This window comes from Myotis brandtii, unplaced genomic scaffold, assembly GCF_000412655.1.
Source record: "Myotis brandtii unplaced genomic scaffold, ASM41265v1 scaffold1282, whole genome shotgun sequence".
Classification (NCBI taxonomy): Eukaryota; Metazoa; Chordata; class Mammalia; order Chiroptera; family Vespertilionidae; genus Myotis; species Myotis brandtii.
Window position 1 is genome coordinate 326,671 of NW_005354519.1, and position 25,933 is coordinate 352,603.

At 48.0% G+C, this 25,933-nt stretch overlaps 2 protein-coding genes and 1 long non-coding RNA gene across 5 annotated transcripts in view; all 3 read right to left on the reverse strand.

The window, feature by feature from the left end:
• Positions 1–4,086: 4,086 nt before the first annotated feature.
• The window catches only part of LOC102263764 (XK-related protein 6), a 29,166-nt gene continuing 7,319 nt past the window's right edge, over positions 4,087–25,933 (reverse strand). Inside the window, exons 1-3 of one of the 3 annotated variants that reach the window (XM_014534296.1) lie at positions 11,119–14,070; positions 6,305–7,210; positions 4,087–4,907 (exon numbers count right to left, since the gene is read on the reverse strand). In XM_014534296.1, coding sequence (XP_014389782.1) covers positions 11,609–12,877 — 1,269 coding nt within the window. In that variant the 5' untranslated portion in view covers positions 12,878–14,070 and the 3' untranslated portion in view covers positions 4,087–4,907; positions 6,305–7,210; positions 11,119–11,608. Of the gene's footprint in view, positions 4,908–5,844; positions 7,211–11,118; positions 14,071–25,933 lie in introns of those variants that run through there. The other 2 variants (XM_005859620.2, XM_014534295.1) reach the window with 2 other exon arrangements.
• Positions 5,845–10,530, reverse strand: LOC102243013 (XK-related protein 6). The gene has a single exon (XM_014534297.1). The coding sequence runs from the start codon at positions 8,955–8,957 to the stop codon at positions 7,689–7,691; it is 1,269 nt and encodes a 422-aa protein (XP_014389783.1). The 5' UTR covers positions 8,958–10,530; the 3' UTR covers positions 5,845–7,688.
• LOC106724980 lies at positions 14,882–23,376 on the reverse strand. The gene is made up of 3 exons (XR_001360804.1): positions 23,366–23,376; positions 16,938–16,941; positions 14,882–16,674 (listed from the first exon to the last, which is right to left on the reverse strand). It is a non-coding gene; the product is annotated as an uncharacterized LOC106724980 (long non-coding RNA).

The window sequence follows — 25,933 nt, forward strand, 5'->3', positions numbered from 1 at the left end:
AAAGGGTATCTTGGTAGTTGAATTGAAAACAGTCAAACCATAGGAAAAAGAAAAAAAAAGAAAAAAGGAAAAAGAAACTCAACTAAATGTTTCCAATTCAAATGATGAGGAAAAAAATACCCCAATTTAAAGAAAACCCCTTAGTGATGTTCCCCAGCCCCTGTTTGTCTCTGAACCTTTGCCTGCAGTCTCCACTCAAAGCACACCAGGGAATGATGAAGACCCACCATTGGGACCCGCAGTTTGGCTGACGAGACTTTTTTGTTTTATTAAAAAAAAAGCACAGTTTTGTTTCTGTACTCTGCAGAGAGGCAAAGAGAAGGAGAGTCCATTCGATGAGGTGAGCCTCAAGGTTGAAAAACATTGTAAGGAAGAACAAAAGTAAGAGATATTTCCTGAAGAGCTTTCAACCACCTTAAAAACAATCTCCAAATACTCCCTGTTCACCCATTCCCTTGTCTGCCCAAAGCTCAGCAAATACCAGTTTTCAAATGGGTCCTTCCATATATTCTCTGATACTTTAGGAAAAATCAACATCGGGACATTTGGTTTTAGAGTTACAAGTGGCCGGCTTGAGCTAGGTGACCTTCGGTTGCCTGAGCGTGTACCACTGTACTAGGTTCACAGTGATGTGAAATATTTAAGAACCATGGGTGTGTGAGCATTCTCCCTGTCTAGCTCCACTGCTCACCCTCTGGGCTTCCAGGTGTGGCATCTGGAGAACACCCTATTCTTCTATGGTTCTACTTCCCAAGTAACGAGATCACCACCCTTCCTTATATGATGCCTTCACTACAGGCAATAATGACTGAATCCTCACAGCATCCCTGAGCAAGAGAGAAAGAAGAGGTTGGCCTTCTTTCTCTCCACTTTACAGATGGAGAAACCAAGGCACCGAGAGGTGAAGAATCCATGATCACAGTGGGGGACTCTGAATCAGCCTGTGCTATTTCCTGATCTTTCTGGGTCTGAAGAAGAGCCTCTAGGAAGTCTACAGCTAAAACAAATCTTCTAACCCCACTCTGGCCTGAGGACCTCAGAGCTACATTGAGGATGGAAAAACAGACCAAGGGAGTTCATCTCCTAGGCGACCAGTTGTCTGTATCCCCCATGACACATGGCGGAAGGCTGCTTCTAGAGGGATGTTTTCTGGGTTAGCCATTGGCACTCTACCCAAGGCAAATGATTTCTTTGTCCTCCCTGGTTTGAGGATACATTTTAGGAATAGTCCTTCCTGGATGAGCATGGATGAGCTGATTGACTTCAGTTTCTGGTGTGGGGTCTTGTGATTCGAATTAGGGATTGGCAAGGGCAGGCATCTCCTATGGGGGCTTGCATATTGTCCTGCATGGGATGGGGCAGGCCAGGGCAGGTGCCCCTGAGGTCCTGCCTGCTCATTTCTGATTTGGTCTATTCTTAGCCCTTGACACAAGGTGTTGGCCGTGTGTAGAGGGAACACCTATGGTTGTCCGTCTGCTGCCCTCAGGAGCTGCCATTAATAGCACTCCCAACCTTTGGCTCCAGCACATCTCAGCCACTTCCTGCCAGCCAGTGCAAGGAAAGGTACAGGGAGCAAGAAGGCACAGCTCCTTCCCAGGAGGAGGGAAGAAGCAGATGGTGCCCGGGAGAGTCAAGTAAGACAGACAGAACCGGGCAGGCAGGGGAATAAAGCTGCAGGCAGATCAAGGCAGTGCCCTTGTCTTTTGATATTTGGCCAATAGCACAGATGCAGTGTTTTAAGCAAGAAAGAAAACCTTTCAGATAGCTACGGATGGGTGAGAGTGAGGCTTATGTTGCCAGTGCAGGAACTTAGATGACGCATCATCTTTTTCCCCAGTGAGGGACTTCGGAAAAAAATCTCTGAGAGGGCGGAGTTGCCATTTCACAAGTTTTGAAACGGGGACAGGCACACATGGATTTAGGATGCTCTGGGGACAGTCCTCTTACAAGCTTAGGGCTCTGTAGCCTGTGATAGGCTAACCACTGCCATTTCCATGCTGCGCTGTGCATGGGAGCGGAGTGCCGCTGCTCTGAGGGGTCCGTTTTAGATGAGGAGATAATGACCCAGATGGTTAACCCTGAAAGATTTCCCGTTTTGTTCCTTTCATTCACACCTGGACCTTAAGAAGAGGAGTCGATGCTGGTTTACATTCACTGCCTACAGGGTAGCGGAGTGTGCGTCCTGCCCGCAGAGGGCTGCCTGAGAGGCTCTGGTCATCAGGAAATGTTTGAGAACAAAAGGAAGGCTGATCGGCCACTCCGGCAGGGTCTCTTCCTGGTCTCCCTCCGACTCATCAAGATCCTCCTGGCAGCTTCCTAGGCTACACTGGGAATCTCACTTGAATCCAAGTGAAATTAATGGCAGTGAACTCTTCACAGTCTCCATATTTAAATCCCTTCCCCCAACCAAATCTGGTAGTGTTATTTTAATATATATATATTTTCAGTTTGGCAAAGAAATAACGAATTTTAGCTTCTTGATAAGAAAATCAAATGAGTGTATATAAGGCATGCTCCTCTCCTCGTGAAAGCTACCTACCGCCCAGGGCTGCTACCATCACACCTCAGGGGCCTGAGAGGGCTCACTTTGAGTAAGGAGCCACTTTCTTTGGCAAAGAAAAATGCCATGGTGTGTGTCTACCTCATTAGAGAGAGCCAGGAGCGGGAGGGCGTGAACGGCCCCGCCCTGTTCTCTTTTAGGACCTGATACCCTTCCTCCAGCCCAAAGGCTCTGAGCCTGCCCTTGCTGTCCTCCTCTTACATCCGTTTCTGGGTGCTGGAGAGAAAAGTTTGCTAGGGGCTCGGGCACCAGGGCTTGGGGCTCGTTATAGAGCCCCCGCCCCAGGAGCAGGGAGCAGAGGAGATAAAGAGGGAGTGTGCTTCCTCTATCAGGCAAGTGAATGCCGCAGGGGGTTTCGATGGATACATAGGAGTGAAGTCATGCCTGCTTAGAGGTTCTCCAACAAGATCAGCATCAGAAACCTCTTCTCCTGCCCCTATGACCATGTGGGAGAGAGTTAAAGTAGAGGAAGAAGGGAGAAAATGATATCATTTGGTGCTTTTAAAAAACCCCACACATTTTTCTCCCCGAGAATAAGGCCCCTGCTGGGACAGGGTCTGATGCCTGTGACATGAGATGTCATATGGCCAATAGACTCACCTTCACGATCACAATCCAGACAAGTATTTACACTCTTTGAAACCACCCTGAGACTCAAAGGGGCCATGGCTATTGAGGAGACAGGTTAGGCCATGGGGCCATAGCGTATGGGGTGACTTTGTGCTCTGAGACGTTGAGCGTGGGGAAGCTGGCAGGTGTGGAGGAGCCCCCAGGGCCACAAGGAAATGTTGTCTTCCGTGACTGAAAAGGGACATTTTGTCAGTGTGTGCCATCAAGAGAGATGGGGCCTATTCCCACAGCAGCCCTGGTGCTTCTGTGGAGAGCAAGCTGAACCTTTCGGAGACAGTAGAGGAATGTATTTCAGATACAAGAAACTCTTGGCATGAGTAAGCTCAGTGGGGGCTCATGTGATGAATTTGAACCCTCTGAGCTTCCCTCACCATGGTCTTAAGGACATGAGGCCCAGAGAAGAGACTGGTTTGCTGAGCAAGGGAGAAACAGAGCTTGCAGAAATGATGCTACAAAACCAGCCAGGTGTTAGAGATGCTACTGTATTTCTGAGACTGAAAAGAATCAAATCTTCTGTGCGGTTGGAGGCATCTTTGCTGGGGGAGGGGGGGTGGCAGTAAGGGGCATAGCTTCCTAGTTTGTTCTGTAGCTCCCAGTACAGTGTGCTTATCTGCTACCAGAACCAAATATTGAGAGCTCATTTATTTTCAGCAGAAGTTCCTGGGCAAAAAGTAGGTCCAAAGATTTTTTTAAAAAAAGAATATCATAGGCGTCCCCCTAGGGCAGTGGTCGGCAAACTCATTAGTCAACAGAGCCAAATATCAACAGTACAATGATTGAAGTATCTTTTGAGAGCCAAATTTTTTAAACTTAAACTATATAGGTAGGTACATTGTTATTAACTTAATTAGGGTACTCCTAAGGCTTAGGAAGAGCCACACTCAAGGGGCCAAAGAGCCGCGTGTGGCTCTCGAGCCGCAGTTTGCCGACCACGGCCCTAGGGAGTACCTGGGGCTATATGAGCAGCACCTCATCACCCTTAAGGGGTTTATCGGGGCTCAGGCAGGTGGCAGACTAAAGGCGGATTCCCAGTGGAGTGGCCTGGAGGAGCTGGTTTTTTCAGGACCAAAGTCTTCTGGGTAGGAAGACCCACTTCCCAGGGTGAACTCAGAGCACTGAGAGCGTGGATTCCCACACTGCCACCCAGTGGCCAGCCCCCCACTAGGGGAAGCACACTCATGGGGGAGGTGATGCCTGGGACCAATGGAGAGGGTTTCCTGGTGGCTAAAGACATGGGGGTTGGTAGGGGCTGATGATACTGAGAAGATAGATGCAAAGTCTACCTGGCCATTCTCTGTATGTTTCCCTCCCTCCCTCCTTCCTGCGTTTTCTACTTCTTTCCTGACTTTTCTTCCTCCTTCTGGTTCTTTGCAACCCAGATGCTGCTCTCAGAGGCATGTTTTCATTTGCATCATTAGGAAAGGAGCTGGCATGACGAAGGGGGTGGGAAATGACATTTCACGGGACAAGTGTGCCTTCCTGCCTGAGTCTTGTAGAGGCCGATCCAACAAAGGTTGAAAGAAAGGATTTGGGAAAGGTCCTGTCATCTACTCATTTGTTCCCAGTGACTACAGCCCCAGAGGGTCCTCCCTGAGTTGGAAGTTATCACCCCAACTTTAGGTGCTCCAGGTCAACAAATGTGAGCCATTTTCTCATTTGCATGTAAACATAAACACACACACACACACACACACACACACACACACACACACACACACTGGATGTGCAGTAGAAAAATAGAGCTGCAATGTGTTGAAATGAAAGAGAAAGAGAAAGGAAATAAATCCAAGAAAAGACAAACAAGCCAAAGTGGCACAGGTCCCAAAGGGATGCACGGGGGACAGCGCCAAGGGTTGCTCTAGCCACAGACGTCCCCAAGGCTCCAGGCACAGGAGCCCCAGAACTGAGGCAGACAAGAGCTGGGACCCAGTGAGCCTGGATGGCTCCTCTCACATGGCCTCCCGTCCTCCAGCCTCAGCAGAGTAAGCGGCGAGCTAAGCCCTCAGTAGGGAAGCAGAGTCCAAAGGAAAAGCACCTCCAGCCAGACTGGAACTCCCAATTAACCGCTGGGTGGCCCAGGGGCCTGGGCCTGGGGTGGGCGCAGACAGACCCACGTGGCTGGTCTGCACCAAGGCCTGGTGTGCTCTGTGCAGCGTGCTTCCTAGTGGGTGGGCCCTGGGCCCACAGGCTCTCTGCAACTCTCCTCCCGCCCCTCCTTCCCACAGGGGGAGCACCCCAGGGGCAACCAAGTCAGGGAGGGGGACAGGACAGCACTGCAAAGTTTAGTACCAATAAAGGAAATCAAAGAGATCTGGACAAAGAAAGGAACATCCAGATTTACAACTAACTAAAATTTAAAACTTATTTTTAAAAAATCTTTAGATAAACAGTGAAGAAGGTAAGAAGGAGAAGCCTCTTTGAATAATAATTTCCTTTTAAAAAACCCACCAACATAAAAACAAACAAACAATTCCTCAGAGTTTGAACTTCTCTTAAGAATAGTTCAATGTGAGGTCTTGCACCCTAAACAGTTATATCTGGAAATTTAAAAAAAAATCGCAGCTACACACAACAAAGACTAAGAGTATTTGCTAAAAAATAGTGTGTGTGTGTGTGTGTATATATATATTTATATATATATATCTTTTTTGTAGAGATTTTTTGTTTTTGTGATTTTTTTCTTTTCCTTTTTTTTTTTTTTTTTTTTTTTGGTGCCCAAGTAGAAATACAATGGGATTGAAACGATGTCCTAGAACAGAATATTCCTTACAGGAGCAATACTTTGAAAAATAACATTTAAAAAATGATTGAACATATTGCAACACCTCTCAAAATTCAATTTGGTACAATGAGAAAAATAATAAATCTTCACCCAAATGACACGGCCTCTAAGACCCAGAATATGCTGCTGGTGTGAGTCTCGCCATCCAGACAGGGGCTCATATTCCAGCACCACCCCCTCCTTCCTGCTCCCCCCTCCCTAGCCCTCTTACACTCCACCTTAGCATACCCAGAGTCTGCCTTAGAGCAGTTTTCCACATTTCTGGCAAGACCTTGCAGCAGACACATACACACAAATATACGTGTGCTGTGGACACACACACACACACACACACACACACACAATTTCCCACTCACCCCAGATGCACCAAGTGAGCTGAATGAGTTTCAGCCAACCACAATGGTGAAAGACAGAAGCACCAAACAGTCTTTGAAATGGGTCAGTTATTCAATTTGACATGGTGGTTTTTTTATATATATATATAATCTAATTTTCCTCTGTGTTAATATTTTTAAAAAACACAAATGAAGAATGAAGAATTCTTTCCAGATCAATTTAAGGCTTCCCACCAAATGGAAACAGAAGAGGCCTTACACAATATCACGTGTGATAAATGTATACCTTTCACGGCCTTAAAAGGACAGACCAAAATCGTTTTTTTGCCAGTCACTGATTAAGTATTGTGCCTTTAAATTGATGTTGTTCTTTTTGCTACTATGCTGAGTTTTATTATTACTGATTTTCTTTGATTAAATAGATGGAAATCTTTAATTTGCTTTAGAATTTCCTGTTCTCATTGAATGATTGGGGTGGGGTTTTTGTTTGTTTGTTTGTTTTATTCTGTTTTGCTTTTCACCAGGAAACAAATGTGATCCGAACTAGGTGAATGGTAAATGGCACAAGATCAACCTTCAAGGAGCTTTCCCAGCCATTTGAGTTCCAAATGGCCATTTGGCTCCTAGAAGGTGCTGTTAATCTGGGGACAGGGACGGGAGAGCAAGGAGTGAAACGGAACAGAAATTGGGGTTTCTATGCCTTTGCTTTTGGTGAATTTGTTTTCTTCAATACAAATAGTCAGATAGGAAGAATAATTGCTTTGTGTTTTATTTGTTGGTTGGTTTTCGTTTTCGTTTCTAGATTTGTTTCATTTGATTGTTTAATTTCCCCTCTCTTGGTGCCAAAACCACCAGAGAGTTTTGCGTGAGAAAAACGTGACAGTACTTAATGAAACTCAGCACCTAAGGGCATAAGGCAGTTGAAGGTTTGTTTGTGTTTGTTTTATTTTGTTTTGTTTCGTTTGTTTTGTTCTTTCAATCAGCACCAATCCCATAAATGATCTACACTTGGTGTAAGGTATAAAACATTTTTTTTTCTTTTGGAGTGGAGACAGCTCCTCCTTCTCCACCCTATGAACAATAGTGTGGGATTTTCAATACTGTTTCTTATGTGTAAAAAACAAAAGAAAGGTCTTCTTTTTGTTTTTACTTACAAAACATAGAGAATATCTTTGTATACATACAGCGACTGGAAAGAAAGCTTATCTGAAGGGGTTGTGACGTATTATTTTCTTTTTTTTGTAGCGGTGGTGGTGGAGGTGGTGATGGTGGTGGTGGTTGTGATTTTGTGTATTGGGAGAAGGGAGGGTTATATTTCTTGCAAGCGGTGTTAACCGCAAACCAACTTAAGGTCCCCTTCTCAACTTGGGTCAAGACGCTCTTAGAGTGAAGACTCATACTGTAGCAACTCATAAAGGAGCGGTCCATCTCGATACCGAATGCCTACCGCGGAGGGGGTGACATACTGCAGAATGTTAATAGTCCTTCTCAACCTCCTGTCTACAAAATGAGCATCCCAAGCTGGGTATCTCTTCCTTGGCATGTCAATCTTAATGAGGGGCCCTTCTGGGTGGTAAGGACGCCCCGACGGGGTGGAGGGCCCCATGGGTCTCACTTGGAAAACGGGCAAGCAAGTGTCAGCCGTGAGATCCTCCTGTTGTTCCGTTACGGCTCTGGTAGGCGTGACCTGGGTCCCCCGGTACCCAGGGGTCTGAGGCGCCATGGGCTCAACATCGGGGGGCAAAGGGATGCCCCAGAGCAGCTCGGCACAACAGGAGCTGGCAAAGATCTTAGCTCGTGGCCCCATGGGATGCAGCACACCATAATATAAGAGCATCAGTGCGATCCCAGCCACAAAGCTAATAAAGACACAACACAGTGCTGGCACCGCATAGAAGTCAGTGGTCTCCGGGTTTCTGTAAAAATACCAAAGGAACGTCAAGGCAGCATTCTCGGTCAAGACTATCGTGTAATATGCAAACATTCGATATCGAGTCCGCCCTTCCTTGACGTTAAACCAGCAGAAAATGTACACAATCCCTACCACCATGTTGAAGAGGATCTCCTCCCACTTGGACATGCAGAAGTCTGTTCCGCCATGGATGATCCAGAAGGCCATGGCGCACCAGTGAACCACCACGAAGATCCCGAAGTAGAGCTGGAAGATGGAAGCAAAGAGGGCAAAAGAGATAACTCTGGATGAGATGGTGAAGAGGCGCCAGAAGAGGTGGATGAGGGCCCCTCTGTAGCTCATACTCTTCTTGTCGTCCCTGGAGTCCCGCAGCAGCTTGTGATAGGAGGCTAGCACCCAAGCCAGGGACATCAGGGAAGTCACAGAGGAGACACCTGCCGGAAAGACACAAACCCACACAGTCAAAACCTTGGATGTCAACTGCAGGGCACAGCAGGGCTGCCAGCTGAGGAGACGCCCACACACACCGAGATCTAAAGGAGGAGGGAGAAAGAAACACAGAATCAGGAACCGAACTTGGAGGTCACAGCTGCTCCCTAAGCTGTCAGCTTTTGAAAATCTAGTTTCAGTTTCCACAACCCAGCCCAGAACTCCTGGAGATTCACTGCTCAAGAGTGAAGCTGAGGCTGACGTGCTTTGCCAAGGGGGTTGAGAACGGGGGCCACTGTGGTGCCTCATTGCATCTGCTGTGATGGGACCACATGTGTTCTATTTTAAGGAATTCCGAGTTCACGGGATCCTTGTTGCACACAGATGTGTGGCAGGGGATGGTGTCCTTGTCACCAGGAGCCCATGCTCTCAGAGAAACTCATAGAGGGGATCACCCATTGTGAAGGCTGATAGCTTACTCTCTGCCCCTAGATCCACACCCTTCTCCTGCGGGAAGGTACTGGAGTCACTCTTTTGCCTTTTCATCAGTTCACTCAGGCCTCAAGGAGCCCTTCACTAAACCTTCCTCCACCTAGCTTCTCCCTCCCTCATCCGCTCCCTAAGGACACCCTGATCAAGGACTCTGGGGTAGTCTGTCTGTTTCGCTGGCTGCCTTTCTCACTCATTCTTCTCTCTTGGCCTCCCCACGATCCTTGTTGCTTTCTCCAACAAACCACTGCTGCATGTTCTCTGAGATCTTACGAGGCCCCGTCCTGACCCAGCAGCGGTAAAACTCATGGTATGAGGATGCCTTTCCCCCACCAGCTTGGTTTCCAAGGCTCTGCATGGCATTCACTGCATTTCTCCTCAACAGGCAAGTGAATGTATCTGATCTCAAGTGATACTGGAATCACCAAGGGCAATTTTATTTATAATACTGCTTATTTGATATGAGTAACTAAATCAAACTACACACAATAAATAGTTAATAGAGTTTCTCCAGACCCACCCATGAGCAAGCAATCGTTGGTCAGATATAATCATACAATCTCCTCTTAAGCAAGATACCCCATCACCACCTGACTCCCGCATGTGTTATCTTCACTCAGTCCATCTAGCATCTCTTCTGCTTTTCCTTTCTCCCAACATTTCAAAACTAAATGCAGCCAAACTCAACTGAGGTCCTGAATAGTGTTCCACAGACAACATCTACTTACCACATTCCCCACCCTTGCACCAGAGCATAATTCCCCACAACATTCTTCCAAGCTGAAATCAATGTTTCCTAGTCATTTTCTCTTAAGCTCAAAGGTCAGATCTAGGAGCCCATTCATCAAAAGACTAAGTAAACTGCCCCAGAGCATCAGGCTTCTGTTCATCTTCCCCAGGTCCCTGCCCATCTCTCCATTCATCTCCAAACCTCAATGAAGAATCAAAATCCTCTGTCATTTTACACCCTCCCTGCACTGACCCATCTCACACAGCCCTACCCTTCCAACATTTCAAGGAGATGCTCTGGTTTGCAGCTTGCAGAACAGGATAGGGTGAAAACAAAAACCAGTATGTTACTATAACCACAGAAAAATCCTGGATGGTTAAGTTCTCCATAGAAGCCAATCTTGAAAACGCCTAATGACTTTCCTCTTAGTTTTCTGGAAAGTTCTGAACAGGGTACTTAGGTGTCCTGCCTTGCCCTTTGTACACACAAGGCATTTCCACAGCATCTGGTGAGGGCATGGGTGCTCTGCAACCATGTCACAGTGGTTACGCTAACCTTTGAGCCTCCTCTGTTCATGTTGTCTGTTGGATTGGGGCAGAGAGGGAAATAGGTCCCCTTATGAGTCACATGATTTGGGCTGTAGGTTTCTGGAAGGCAGGGATTTGCAATTATCTTGATAGTCTATACTAGGCTTATTACCAACACTGGAGCATCCTTGGAGAGTCCCTTTTAAATGTCTCTGTGACGTCACCCCTCTCTTTGTGAACTCATTTCTTGATGTGGATAATGATATGTCTCAGAGGTACTACTAACCCTTAGTAATCAGAGGGAAATTCTACCAAAGCTGACTGGGAAGACAGCCATCTACGAGCCAAGGTGAGAGGCCTCAGGAGAAACCAACCCTGCCAACACCTTGATTTTGGACTTCCAGTCTTTAGAACTGTGAGAAAATAAATATCTGGTGTTTTAGCCACCCAGCCTGTGGTATTTTGTTACAGCAGCCCTGGCAAACTAATACAGTGCTCTAATCCCATTTTTTATATGAAGAAACAAGATGATTTTCAAAAAGTATACATCTGTTAAGAAGTTGAATTGGGATTCAAATTCAGAGTCTGACTCCAGTGGCCTTGAAAGTCACCACTGTACTAACGGGCCCTGCAGGCATTGCCTTGGAAGGGTCTGGGTGAGGGGAGAGGAAAGAAAGTCTGGGCACACTGGGTGCAGAGGGTTTGAATCTTTTAAACTCAGCACCTAAGGGCATAAGGCAGTTGAAGGTTTGTTTGTTTGTTTGTTTGTGTTTGTTTTATTTTGTTTTGTTTCGTTTGTTTTGTTCTTTCAATCAGCACCAATCCCATAAATGATCTACACTTGGTGTAAGGTATAAAACATTTTTTTTTCTTTTGGAGTGGAGACAGCTCCTCCTTCTCCACCCTATGAACAATAGTGTGGGATTTTCAATACTGTTTCTTATGTGTAAAAAACAAAAGAAAGGTCTTCTTTTTGTTTTTACTTACAAAACATAGAGAATATCTTTGTATACATACAGCGACTGGAAAGAAAGCTTATCTGAAGGGGTTGTGACGTATTATTTTCTTTTTTTTGTAGCGGTGGTGGTGGAGGTGGTGATGGTGGTGGTGGTTGTGATTTTGTGTATTGGGAGAAGGGAGGGTTATATTTCTTGCAAGCGGTGTTAACCGCAAACCAACTTAAGGTCCCCTTCTCAACTTGGGTCAAGACGCTCTTAGAGTGAAGACTCATACTGTAGCAACTCATAAAGGAGCGGTCCATCTCGATACCGAATGCCTACCGCGGAGGGGGTGACATACTGCAGAATGTTAATAGTCCTTCTCAACCTCCTGTCTACAAAATGAGCATCCCAAGCTGGGTATCTCTTCCTTGGCATGTCAATCTTAATGAGGGGCCCTTCTGGGTGGTAAGGACGCCCCGACGGGGTGGAGGGCCCCATGGGTCTCACTTGGAAAACGGGCAAGCAAGTGTCAGCCGTGAGATCCTCCTGTTGTTCCGTTACGGCTCTGGTAGGCGTGACCTGGGTCCCCCGGTACCCAGGGGTCTGAGGCGCCATGGGCTCAACATCGGGGGGCAAAGGGATGCCCCAGAGCAGCTCGGCACAACAGGAGCTGGCAAAGATCTTAGCTCGTGGCCCCATGGGATGCAGCACACCATAATATAAGAGCATCAGTGCGATCCCAGCCACAAAGCTAATAAAGACACAACACAGTGCTGGCACCGCATAGAAGTCAGTGGTCTCCGGGTTTCTGTAAAAATACCAAAGGAACGTCAAGGCAGCATTCTCGGTCAAGACTATCGTGTAATATGCAAACATTCGATATCGAGTCCGCCCTTCCTTGACGTTAAACCAGCAGAAAATGTACACAATCCCTACCACCATGTTGAAGAGGATCTCCTCCCACTTGGACATGCAGAAGTCTGTTCCGCCATGGATGATCCAGAAGGCCATGGCGCACCAGTGAACCACCACGAAGATCCCGAAGTAGAGCTGGAAGATGGAAGCAAAGAGGGCAAAAGAGATAACTCTGGATGAGATGGTGAAGAGGCGCCAGAAGAGGTGGATGAGGGCCCCTCTGTAGCTCATACTCTTCTTGTCGTCCCTGGAGTCCCGCAGCAGCTTGTGATAGGAGGCTAGCACCCAAGCCAGGGACATCAGGGAAGTCACAGAGGAGACACCTGCCGGAAAGACACAAACCCACACAGTCAAAACCTTGGATGTCAACTGCAGGGCACAGCAGGGCTGCCAGCTGAGGAGACGCCCACACACACCGAGATCTAAAGGAGGAGGGAGAAAGAAACACAGAATCAGGAACCGAACTTGGAGGTCACAGCTGCTCCCTAAGCTGACAGCTTTTGAAAATCTAGTTTCAGTTTCCACAACCCAGCCCAGAACTCCTGGAGATTCACTGCTCAAGAGTGAAGCTGAGGCTGACGTGCTTTGCCAAGGGGGTTGAGAACGGGGGCCACTGTGGTGCCTCATTGCATCTGCTGTGATGGGACCACATGTGTTCTATTTTAAGGAATTCCGAGTTCACGGGATCCTTGTTGCACACAGATGTGTGGCAGGGGATGGTGTCCTTGTCACCAGGAGCCCATGCTCTCAGAGAAACTCATAGAGGGGATCACCCATTGTGAAGGCTGATAGCTTACTCTCTGCCCCTAGATCCACACCCTTCTCCTGCGGGAAGGTACTGGAGTCACTCTTTTGCCTTTTCATCAGTTCACTCAGGCCTCAAGGAGCCCTTCACTAAACCTTCCTCCACCTAGCTTCTCCCTCCCTCATCCGCTCCCTAAGGACACCCTGATCAAGGACTCTGGGGTAGTCTGTCTGTTTCGCTGGCTGCCTTTCTCACTCATTCTTCTCTCTTGGCCTCCCCACGATCCTTGTTGCTTTCTCCAACAAACCACTGCTGCATGTTCTCTGAGATCTTACGAGGCCCCGTCCTGACCCAGCAGCGGTAAAACTCATGGTATGAGGATGCCTTTCCCCCACCAGCTTGGTTTCCAAGGCTCTGCATGGCATTCACTGCATTTCTCCTCAACAGGCAAGTGAATGTATCTGATCTCAAGTGATACTGGAATCACCAAGGGCAATTTTATTTATAATACTGCTTATTTGATATGAGTAACTAAATCAAACTACACACAATAAATAGTTAATAGAGTTTCTCCAGACCCACCCATGAGCAAGCAATCGTTGGTCAGATATAATCATACAATCTCCTCTTAAGCAAGATACCCCATCACCACCTGACTCCCGCATGTGTTATCTTCACTCAGTCCATCTAGCATCTCTTCTGCTTTTCCTTTCTCCCAACATTTCAAAACTAAATGCAGCCAAACTCAACTGAGGTCCTGAATAGTGTTCCACAGACAACATCTACTTACCACATTCCCCACCCTCGCACCAGAGCATAATTCCCCACAACATTCTTTCAAGCTGAAATCAATGTTTCCTAGTCATTTTCTCTTAAGCTCAAAGGTCAGATCTAGGAGCCCATTCATCAAAAGACTAAGTAAACTGCCCCAGAGCATCAGGCTTCTGTTCATCTTCCCCAGGTCCCTGCCCATCTCTCCATTCATCTCCAAACCTCAATGAAGAATCAAAATCCTCTGTCATTTTACACCCTCCCTGCACTGACCCATCTCACACAGCCCAGCCTTCCAACATTTCAAGGAGATGTTCTGGTTTGCAGCTTGCAGAACAGGATAGGGTGAAAACAAAAACCAGTATGTTACTATAACCACAGAAAAATCCTGGATGGTTAAGTTCTCCATAGAAGCCAATCTTGAAAACGCCTAATGACTTTCCTCTTAGTTTTCTGGAAAGTTCTGAACAGGGTACTTAGGTGTCCTGCCTTGCCCTTTGTACACACAAGGCATTTCCACAGCATCTGGTGAGGACATGGGTGCTCTGCAACCATGTCACAGTGGTTACGCTAACCTTTGAGCCTCCTCTGTTCATGTTGTCTGTTGGATTGGGGCAGAGAGGGAAATAGGTCCCCTTATGAGTCACATGATTTGGGCTGTAGGTTTCTGGAAGGCAGGGATTTGCAATCATCTTGATAGTCTATACTAGGCTTATTACCAACACTGGAGCATCCTTGGAGAGTCCCTTTTAAACGTCTCTGTGACGTCACCCCTCTCTTTGTGAACTCATTTCTTGATGTGGATAATGATATGTCTCAGAGGTACTACTAACCCTTAGTAATCAGAGGGAAATTCTACCAAAGCTGACTGGGAAGACAGCCATCTACGAGCCAAGGTGAGAGGCCTCAGGAGAAACCAACCCTGCCAACACCTTGATTTTGGACTTCCAGTCTTTAGAACTGTGAGAAAATAAATATCTGGTGTTTTAGCCACCCAGCCTGTGGTATTTTGTTACAGCAGCCCTGGCAAACTAATACAGTGCTCTAATCCCATTTTTTATATGAAGAAACAAGATGATTTTCAAAAAGTATTCATCTGTTAAGAAGTTGAATTGGGATTCAAATTCAGAGTCTGACTCCAGTGGCCTTGAAAGTCACCACTGTACTAACGGGCCCTGCAGGCATTGCCTTGGAAGGGTCTGGGTGAGGGGAGAGGAAAGAAAGTCTGGGCACACTGGGTGCAGAGGGTTTGAATCTTTTACCAAGAGTGGACAAGAAGTACAGTACCCATGGCTATCTGATAGAAGCCCTTGATTATGGAACTAAAAACCAAATTTTAATTCTATTCTACTTTCTTCAGTGGAGTAACATTCAAGCCACAAAGAAAGAGGTGATGCCAACAGAATTAACTGAGATCACTTTCCCTCTGTTAAGTGATTAATCTTCCAAGGCCTGCAGTGTATTCCACTACAGAGGGAGGAAGTGTGGGATTTTCCCTCTCTGCAGTGGCTCACTTGGAAGCTTTCTGTCTTGCCTGAGGTCAACCCAGAAGTCAATGCGTTACCCTGGCCAAGACCCAAGTTCACGGGAACCCGCTGTGGAAGCAGCCCGGTGGCCCCGTGGCCCCAGTGAAATTCTTGGATGGGCCTGGGAGCATTTATGATTTGCTTCTAGCTACAGCTCGATCACTTTCTGCATTCCAAAGATCAGGCTGGAAATTGTTAAACACTTCACGTTTGACTGTGACAAGTTCTGGGCAGTGACCTTCATGGCTTGCTCACTTTTCCTGGTGCAGACCAGGAGGTGGGGCTTGCAGCTGGCCCACTGAGCTGACCGAGTCCAGCCCAGGCAGCTAGGAGTCACTACGCTGGAGCCTCCTGGGGGGCCACTCCCCTGAGAAAGGCTTGGGAGAGGAACCTTCAGGCTCTGATCAACGAACCTAGGATCTAAGGTTTCCAGGAATGGAAGGACCACAACTATAACCAACAGAACAGAGCAGAAGGGGCCACACCATGCAGTTGGATACCCCTTACTGAAGAGGGGTAGCCATCAGGGAAGGCCCAATTTGGTGGTGACATTGCAATATCCAAGGGTCACTGTCAGTTAAACTGTTGCCAATTGGGAAACAAAGCAAAAAAGTGTGAGTGTGGCTGTCCCATCATGTGAGAAGCACAGAGACAGGTTATCTGAGAAAGGACGGGACTCTAAAATCAGAGGGTAGGGACAGATAATGTGAAAGACCCGGAGGCTATGATGCAGTGGGAGGGCTCAGAGACAGTAGGAGGGCCCAGCCTTCAGGGTGACATAGGGAGGCTGAGGTTTGGGAAGTAGAAGGCAGGGCCATGGCTCAGAATGGGTCAGGGCTGCATTGAGGGGCCAGTGTATGGGAGCCCCGAAGCACCACCAGAAAGGGGACTGGGAAAAGAAACCAAAATACTAGAGCATCTCAGAGGGAGACCACAGCATGTGATTTGAGGAGTGCTCTGAGAAGCCACAGGAGTATCCACAGATGACTATGAGACTGCTTCTGAGTGAAAGTGGATGGGGTCCATGGCAGGACTCTGTTTTGCAGAATGGGATGTGCCCACCTAGATCTGTCATCAGCTGCCCTCTTCTACCCTCTGCCACAAAGTGCTCAGTCCCTCCACTAAATCACATGTTGGGAAAACACTTAAGGAAGAGGGATTGGATAGACGCTAAGCACAGGTAGGGCAGGGGTGGGAAGAGCCAGCTGTGCAGGGACCCACAGCTCCCTCTCCCTGGCTTCTTCCCATCACATAGTCACGTTCCTCCCATTTTACAAAGAGTAGCTCCCTGGACCTTGCATCCTCTCCCAGTGAAACCCCACCTCTCTTTGTCTCTTCTCCTCCAACCTTCTCAAAAGTGATGTTCTTGCTCCCTTCACTCTCTTGGAGAGTTCTCATTGAGGTGGTCAACCAATTCCCAAGTGCAGCATTAAGAGGATTGGTTCAGTGCACTCCTAACTCTGTGTAACATTTGGCATTTGGACCCTGCTCTGTCCTTCAAACTTGACCATTAGCTATCCCCCAGTCTGGCATCCTCCCCCTGCTGGGCTATTATCCCCATTTCACAGATGAGGAAACTGAACTTGAATGTGGCCACAGCTATGTTCTGACATTGCATGCTCACCTAATTTGTAGGGTGTTGGACCCTACTGGGTTGGTCCCCTAGAGATTCCCCAAACCAAGAAACATGGCTATTTGTCTGCCTGCAGGTCAAGGTCAGCATGTCCCTCTCTCAACCATCGCCTCTTCCCTCCCTACCACTGAAGCTAACGTTAGGGGGAAACTCTACCATCTGCTTTTCAAATTCCCATTGTTTATTTCCCCACACTGAGTTCCTTTAATTTGGGCAGTTCTTCCCTTCCACCTGTCAACTTCCCCCTATCTTGCTACATTTTTTAAAAAGCCCAGTCTCTTCTTGGAAATGCTCCCAGAAAAAAGATAACACAGCTGTGTGCATGGCTCTTTAAGCAACACCGTCTGTCTCCTGTCCTCACCTCCACCCAGGCACACAGCAAGGGGTGATGGCATAAAGGTACTTTACTAAGCAGGAAACCAGGGGGAAAGAAACAAGCCTCATGGATGCCATCTATGAGCCAGGATCAAAGACTCAAGTAACTTGACCAAGGTTACATAGGTAAGTAAGCAAGAACGCTGATGCTGCAACCTGGGGTTACCTCACTCCCCAGACAGGATCACGGTGCGGAGGCTGGCTCTTCCTGGCTTGTGAGGTCCAATTGTTACATTTGCAGGAATTTTGTGGGCTATTTGATGTCATGTTGGAGACTTAAAATAAATGTGGTGGCCGTATTTATACCAAAGAAATTGGCAAGTGCTACAAAAGCAGGATTCCCCCAATTCTGCTAAGAGCCAGTTGTTAAACATTTACCAGCAAAAACCAACTCTCCTTTCTGAGAAGTTTGGTGGGCATCATTGCAAATTAGAAGAGCCCCATAAGGTTCTCCTTCATGCCAAGACCAACTCTCCTTTCTGAGAAGCTTGGTGGGCATCATTGCAAATTAGAAGAGCCCCATAAGGTGCTGCTTCATGCCAGCACAGTACTTCTGGGCAAACCAATGCTGTCTGTTAGAATCATAGTCTGTCAGTCTAAGTAACAGCAACAAAGAAACCAATCTCTTTAAAACTTTCACTGAAAATATGCTCCCAGTAACTAAGGTCTAAGGCAGGGATTTTCAACCAGTGTGCCGTGGCACATGGGTGTACCACAAGAATTTTTTAAACACACAATACCTGACTATTTAGTCAGGACCGACCTCCTTTCCCTTAGATTGTCAAATGAAAAAAAAATGACAACAGCCAACACAACAATAGCCATCCAGTGTGAATGAATCAAAATTACACCTATTCGTTTTGTCAGATCGGCAAAAAAGATATTTTTTGGTGTGCTGCAAAATGTTAGTAATTAGTTTGTGTGCCATGAGATGAAAAAGTTGGAAAATCGCTGTTCTAGGGTGGTTTTTTTTTGAGCATAGTCTTTTCTAAGTACTGACATACCCATTTTCATCACAATTTTGTATTTGAATAGGATGTGATCCCCACATCACTCTGGAGGGACTACCCCTCCCAGGGTTTACAAATTGATAGAAATAGCCAGCCACTGGTGCCTTTCCCCTGCGAACAAATCCATCCGGAGCCTGCACCCCTAATCACTTCCTTTATTGGGTTCTGACCCTCCCAGGCCACCAGCCTTCTGCTCTAGTCACCCCAGGCCCGGGTGCCAGACAGCCCAGGGCCCCAGGGCCCCAGAGCCCCTCAAACGCTTTGAACTAGCCCATCCTACGCCTGCTTCCACTGCCCTGCCCATTCCTTCCCACAGAAACCACAATAAAGACTCATGCTCACATTTCTCCCTCCCTCACTGGTGCCTTTCCCCTGCAAACAAATCCATCCAGAGCCTGCACCCCCAACCACCTCCTTTATTGGGCTCTGACCCTCCCAGGCCACCAGCCTCCTGCTCTAGTCACCCCAGGCCCGGGTACCAGACAGCCCAGTGCCCCAGGGCCCCAGAGCCTCTCAAACTATTTGAACTAGCCCATCCTACACCTGCTTCCACTGCCCTGACCATTCCTTCCCACGGAACCACAATAAAGACTCATGCTCACATTTCTCCCTCCCTCCCTCTGCCTCCTGATGGACCCTCGCTTCCCCATGTGATGGACAATAGGAAGGTATGCAGCTTCAAGGTCAAACACCAGTACTTAAAGGACCCAGCAGGAAGAAAGCTAAATTCAGCCCCTGCTTCACTATCTCTTCTCTCTAAGATGCTGTCAGAGCTATCAAAATGCCATCTTCACAGCGGGCTGGGTAAAGGCACACTTCAGAGATCCTAGAACAAATGTCAGCCACTCAGCTGGCATGGCACGAGCCTCGTGGATGCTGGGTCCTGGCTGGCCTGGAACACACCAACAAGGCTGTTTTCCATCCCTAGAATGTTCCAACAAACCCATTCTCATGTTACAGCAAATGGCTGACCGAGTTCAATGCTCTGATGTTCCCAGAGTGACTACATTTTAACAGAGGCTGTGAGACACCCTGGAAAGGACATGGGCTCTGATACAAACAGACCTGCCTTAGCTTATTGTTTGTGAACCATGGGTAAATGTGGATTTGGAGGATTTGATGAACTGTGAATGTAAAGCATAAAGGCACATCTTTGAAACATATACATACTATACTACATATAAAATATACAAATATATATAGAGAGAAAGAATATGTATAGTGTACATACACATATTGATCACACACTGCTTAACAATAGGGGTGCATTCTGAGAAAGAGGATCTTGTCATTGTGTGAACATCAGAGAGTGCACTTACACAAACCTACATGGTCTAGCCCACTACACACCTAGGCTATATGGTAAAGCCTGTTGCTCCTAGGCTTCAAGCCTGTACAGCGTGTTACTGTACAAAACAACAAGACAAAAAATCAAGCACAAGAGAAAATGATGCAATCAATGACGCGGTAGACACAGGATGTATGAGGCTGCTGCCAGTGTAACATGCCATATGGTTGTACAGCAAACCTTTTTTATAAGTAGAAAGAGAACACTCTAAAATAATAATAAAAAGTATTGTGCAGTAAATACATAAGCCAGTAACATAGCCACTTATTATCATCATCAATATAGTAGTGGCCCGGTGCACAAAATTCATGCACTGGGGGGGGGGCCTGTGCGCTGTCACAGTGCAGGAGCCCCGCGATCCATCACCCCAAAGAGGTAGGCCCCGCCCACCCATCTGGGGCTCCTCGATGGATTGCCCCAAAGATGTAGGCCGGAACCGGGGGTCCTGCCTCTGCGCCGCGTGGAGCCGAGGGACCCCCAGGCCTTGCTGCATGGAGGCCTCCGTCGGGCCCCAGCCCCTCTCCGATGCTGCAAGTCCCCACCTACCTACGCCTGCTGCGCACGCAGCCTCCTGCTGCTCGGTCATTACGTGTGACGGCATCCTGACTATTTGTATATTACCCTCTTATTGGTAGAGATGTCCTATACATAACCGTATGTGTTACTTTTATATGACTGGAAGCGCAATGGGTTTTCTTACACCAGGATCACCACAAACACAGAAGCTATGCTACAATGTTATGACAGTTAGGATGTCACGAGGTGATAGCCATTTTCAGGTCCATTATAATTTTATTGGACCACCATCTTATATGTGCACTGTCTGTTGACCAAAACATCATTATGTGGCACATGACTATAATATTCATACACAGTATGCTCTAGTTCCAGAGATGTGGCTAATGTTATACTAGTATTCTCTGTCCCTCCTCCGGGCCACTATACTATACAATATTATATATGTATTTACAAATATAGGGTATCCCAAAAAATGTATACACACACTTTGAATAGTTATAAAGGCAGTGTTTATTAAAATATATTTCATTTTTGAAATGGAGCTATCAGCTATTAAAATGTGTATACCTTTTTGGGGGGGACACCCTGTATGTATATACATACATACAATATGTATCTATATACTCACACTCTCTCTATATATATAATATAAATAACTCAATTATATTTGAATTGGTATCACTTATTGTTTACTAAAATGTTGGCCCCAGAGGGCAGAGGCCCCACCTGCCCCGTTCATCGCTGTGCCCTCAAAGGCTGGTTCAGAGCCTGATGCACGGCAGGTGCTCAATGCAGATGCATTTGATTTGTGTAATGCTTTATCATTGACCATCAGACTTATACAGAATATTTTGTTTCAACAAAAGCCTACCCTAAATGATTCCCTCATGAAATTGTGCACTTCCCTGAGGGGAGCAGGCCTATGGCCAAGGCCAGGAGAGCTCCCAGCTCCACCCCACCTGCAGGCCCTTGTGTAAGTATGTTTGTAGGAAGAGGAGGCACCTGCTGGGAGTCTAAGATTCTGCAAATGGAGTGGACTGAGATCAGGCCTCTCAAGGCAAAGAGCAAAGGTCACTGCAGCCCCCTCTTCCTGTCGCCTGACCTGTCAGAAATGTGATAGGGGAGGGGCGGGCTGCAGGCTTTGTGTGGGAGGCAACTCAGAAAGTTGTAGTCATTAGAAGCTGAGAGATCTTTTTAAAAGGCTGGAGTCAGGCTTGTCCTGTCTCCCACGGTGTGAGAGATGACGTGGCCATCAAAACTCCTGAAATTCTCCCAGCCGCACTGGTTTGGGGTTGCTTTACCTGGAGCCACTGAGTCCCTGAGGGTGACAGCCCTGGGTTAACCGAAACCATCATCTTCACGGTGGACGGTGTGGCCTCACTGCCTCTACTCACAGCCCAGCGGTGCCAGCTGTGCTCTGGACAGGGCGGCACCACTGTTCAGCAACGTGGCAGCTCAGGTGAGCAGCCTGGTGGAAGGAGGCAGGACTGCTGAGCAGGTGAGGTTGGCACGGACTGTGTGGGGGCTGACCTGGAAGTGGTCCTTGCCCCCTTAGCCTGAATTCTGCGGGCTGGGTGGCCCTGGATGAGAAAAGCCCACCAGGTAAAATGACTTCACCAAACCAGATCCTTACTGAGGATGCTGGGCAACGCGTGCCTTTGACAGCTGAGAGTGAAATGCGAACCACCATAACCGAGTGCCTCTTTGTGCCAAGGACAAATGCATTTCACTTACTCTTCACAAAACCCTTCTGAGGCAGGAGTAACCAGCTGTGGTTTACAACTGAGAAGACCTGAGGCTCCAGGAGGTTAAGGGCCTTGTCTGAGCGCAGTGGATGCAGCAACGAAGTGCAGAGCGGGGTGTGAGGCCAGGTGGGCCTCACCTGGAGCTGTCCACACCACAGCACAGGAGGCAGCACCTTTTCTTCCAGGCGACGGTCTCAGGAGAGTAAGAAAGGTGAGGGGTGAAGGACCTGTTGGGGCCCCAGCAGTGGCAGAAGTGGTGATGGGCCCCACGCTGGGCAGATTTTACAGCTTAACTCCAGGGTCTGGCCGCGGCGGGCACGTGGGATCTGGACGTGCAAGGCGGCCTGGAAATAATACAGGACTCAGCTCTCTTCGGGTCAGTGACAGACCCAGCCTTTACCTCTGGTTTCAGGGGAGTGGATGCCACACCCCTAGAACTCCTCTTGTCCTGACCAACCGAGCACCTCCAATTGGTCCAGAAGTGATTGGGCCCAGAAGTAATCGGATCCTGGGGCATAAGTTTCATGGGGTGAAAAGTTGAGGTTCAGAAAGGGTGGCTCACCCATAGTCACCCAGAAGTGGAACAGCCTACAGGGCCTCACCCCCAGGCATCCTTCTCAGGTACGCTTCTCTCCCACTCTCTCCCCAGACCCAGAGATGGGTGACGTGAGAAGACATCATTTGTGAACCATGTGGCCTTTCTTTCCTTGGACATCTTAAGGAATAGAGAAGATCTTTCGAAGACCATTTCATTGCAGTTTTTCCTGGAGCTCGAAGTTCCCATGAGGCTTAGAGTTCGTGGTTGTCTCTGACACGAACATCCAACCTAATAATTAAAGATCGCTGCTGCCCAGATTTCACTGAGATTTCCCCACTTTTCTCTTAGGGTCATTGTTTGCCTGAAAGGGGCTTCAGGAGTTCCTCCTGCCCTCACTCACCTGTACAGGCCTAGAGAAGATGGGATTCGAGAGGTTTGCCCAGCATCCCTCCCCACTCTCTAGCACAGCGCTCCTACAGCCACCAGCTCCCTGTGTGGGAAAGTAGGGGCAGAGCTCACAGGAGAGCAGTTCTGCAGGATGAGGTGTCTTCGTGGGACAATGAAGATGTTCTCAGATTGATTGTAGTAACGATACAATTGTGTGAATATCCTAAAAGCCACTGAATTGTATACTTTACATGGGTGAATTGTACAGTATGAAAATTGCTTTTCAATAAAGCTGTTTAAATATTTAGAAGAAGAAGAAGGAGGAGGAGGAGGAGGAGGAGGGGGGGGAGGAGGGGGAAGAGGAGGAGGAAAGTGGCTCTGCTGGCAAGACCCCCGGGCAGGCGGGGCTAAGCTATAGAAGTGCCCAGGGACACTCAGCTCAGCCTCCCTGCTGCTCCTCAAACACTGAGAAACTCTTAGCTCAGGCCTTGCCCTTGGCTCTTACCTCTTCCTGGCACACTCTCCTCCAGAAATCTGTGGGGCTGGCTCCCTCCCATCTTCACATCTTTGCTCAGAGTTCACCTCTGGGAAACCGTCCCTGGCCTCCCTATTGAAAGCCGGGCACAGCTCTGCACCCTCCCACCCCTCTTCCCAGCTTCATTGTCCCCTGAGTGCTGGGTCATTTTCTACGACAGGTGTTCCCCAATTTCCCAAAGCTGGCATTGCGCCCCTTTGCTTTTATGAAAGACCTACATTAGTACCTGTTTCTGCTAACGGAAAGAAATTGGAAGAGGACTTTCATTTTCACACCAAAAAAAAAAAAAGGTGAAAAGCAAAAACAGCGTTCAGTGTTGGTTTTGCCCAGCCGTAGTGAGGCAGTGTGCACCCAGACAGCGAGAGTGGCCCCGCCAAGCTTCTTCCCGGGCACACACAGCCTCTCTGCCTCTCAGCATTCAGCCCACAGCTCTGAATGGTGTCTGTGAGCATCTGAGCTGTAGCTCAATTTATTTTGTGCATCCGTTAGCAAGATGGGACCTAAGGGACCAGAAAAGCCTAACAGAGCTCGAAAGGGTGTTATACTTAGTGCAGAACTGGATGGAATTAAGGGTGTCAGTGGTGGCGAACGAGATAGACACAGTGTGTGTGTGTGTGTGTGTGTGTGTGTGTGTGTGTGTGTGTGTGTGTGTTGAACTTGCCCGCCATTCGTACTATTTGCACGCAGAGAGAAAGGACCTTGAAAGCTGCCACAGTTACTATTGGTTCTGCTGGTGGCAAAGCGGTCTCTTTGAGTGCGCACCCAGCAATGCGTGCAATGGAAGGTGTCGCCTGAGTGGGTCTACAGTGTGGTGCTCTGCTACCTGGGGATGCTCAAAACTCTCCCGTGGAAACGAGTGGTAATGGCTTCTCCACTTTACGCCATTCAGCTTATGAACGTTTTATAGAAACATTGGACTTTGGGATAGCAGGGGAAACCTGTATATAAAATAAAATATTTGTTTTATATTCTGGGCACATGATAGGTGCCTAATAAATAGTTATTGAATAAACAAAGGAATGGCCCAATTACAGTTAATGCGCAGGCTCTGGCCTTGCAGATCTCAGCGCCTCCCCCAAAGGTTGTGTGGCCAGCCCGTGCAGGCGCAGGAAGCCTGCCTAGGTGTCCCTCTTTGTTCCAGCATTTTACGCACAAACATTTTCAGGTGAACAATTGCTGTTTCGTCTGCGTTAACTGTCATGAAATCGATTTAGTTCGTCCTTCCCATAGTTTTTTCTGCAGCTCTAAGGACTCTCCCTTGTATAAGTACATACTACAGTTTCTTTTGCACTTAAACACTTGTTAAGAGGGCAGATCTCATGTGAAGTGTTCTTACCACAGTTTAAAAGAAAAAGAATCCTCCTTCTCTTTTTCTCTTACCAGTTGTTAGGGGCAACCTCCGATGAAAGGCCCCAGAATTACAAGCAGATTCAGGCTTGATTGACGTCATGAAGGGCTTTATTTAGGTCTCTCTCTAAAATCCTTGCAAAATTCTGCCTAAACATGTAAGGTGTGAATGTCGTGTTCAAGAGAAGCCACTGGTAGCGGAAGCAGGGCTGTGAGTGGGAGCCGGCTGCGGAGGGCCCCATGTGCACACCCAAGCAGACGTCTCACTGGAGAGCAGAAGGGCTGTCTCCTCGAAGGAAGAGGAACACAGAGCTGGAGAGAGGCCATGCCCGGGAGGCGGGGGAGGCGGCAGAGGCCAGGCCTACTCTGTGAGCTGGCCGGAGGAGGCAGGCGTGTCTTTGTGTGTATCTCATCATTTCAGTTTTGGGTAAAGATGCAAGACAGCCAGGAGAAGGGGGTGAACGGGGGATTGCCCATCCTGTCCTTCATTTATCTCTTCCTGGCCAAGACACAGGCATGTGCTGAGCAGTTTGGAAGTTGAGATCAAAGACTGGGAGATCTTTGTACCGATTTGGTCTGAAACCCCACGTAGGTCTCCAAGGTGGGCAACCCCAGCTCAGCAGGGGCGAGGTCGGGAGAAGGGCTCTGCTCCTCTAGGGTCCCATCAAGCCGTGGCCGACACTGGGAAGGGATGGGGATAAGAAACGCCCGATAAGTCTAGACAAGTTGATGAGGTCGTTGGATGCAGTGGGTTGGTCAATTTAATAACACAGCTTACTTCTTGGTCAGGAGGAAACAGTGGGGAATCCATGGCTCTCATGTAGAGCACAGATCTGTCACCTTCGGGCCACACAACCAGATCACCATCGCTTTCTGGGTGGCAGCTCCACCTCATTGTCACCCAAATCCTAAATGATCAACTGTCCCAGACTTATAGGGTGACAGCTAATGTCCACAGGGGAAAGACACAGAAAGCATCTTTTCACATAAGAAAAAAAGCTCCCAGGAGGAGAGATGAGGAAGTCTCCCTTTGCAGGGAGAAGGTGGGGAGGGCAGTGTAACTGAGCCAACAGCAAAGACGCAGCCCCTGGGCCTTCCCTGCTCCCGAGGGCTAGAACCAGAAGGCTGTGCTCTGCACATGGAAACCTGATCAGGGGACTAAAGTGGGGTGGAGGCTTCCCATGGGATGCGGGAGGCCTTTCAT

Coding starts and splice junctions, on each gene's coding strand:
- LOC102243013 (XM_014534297.1), bottom strand. CDS start 8,957: ATGAGGCACCACAGTGGCCCCCGTTCTCAACCCCCTTGGCAAAGCACG.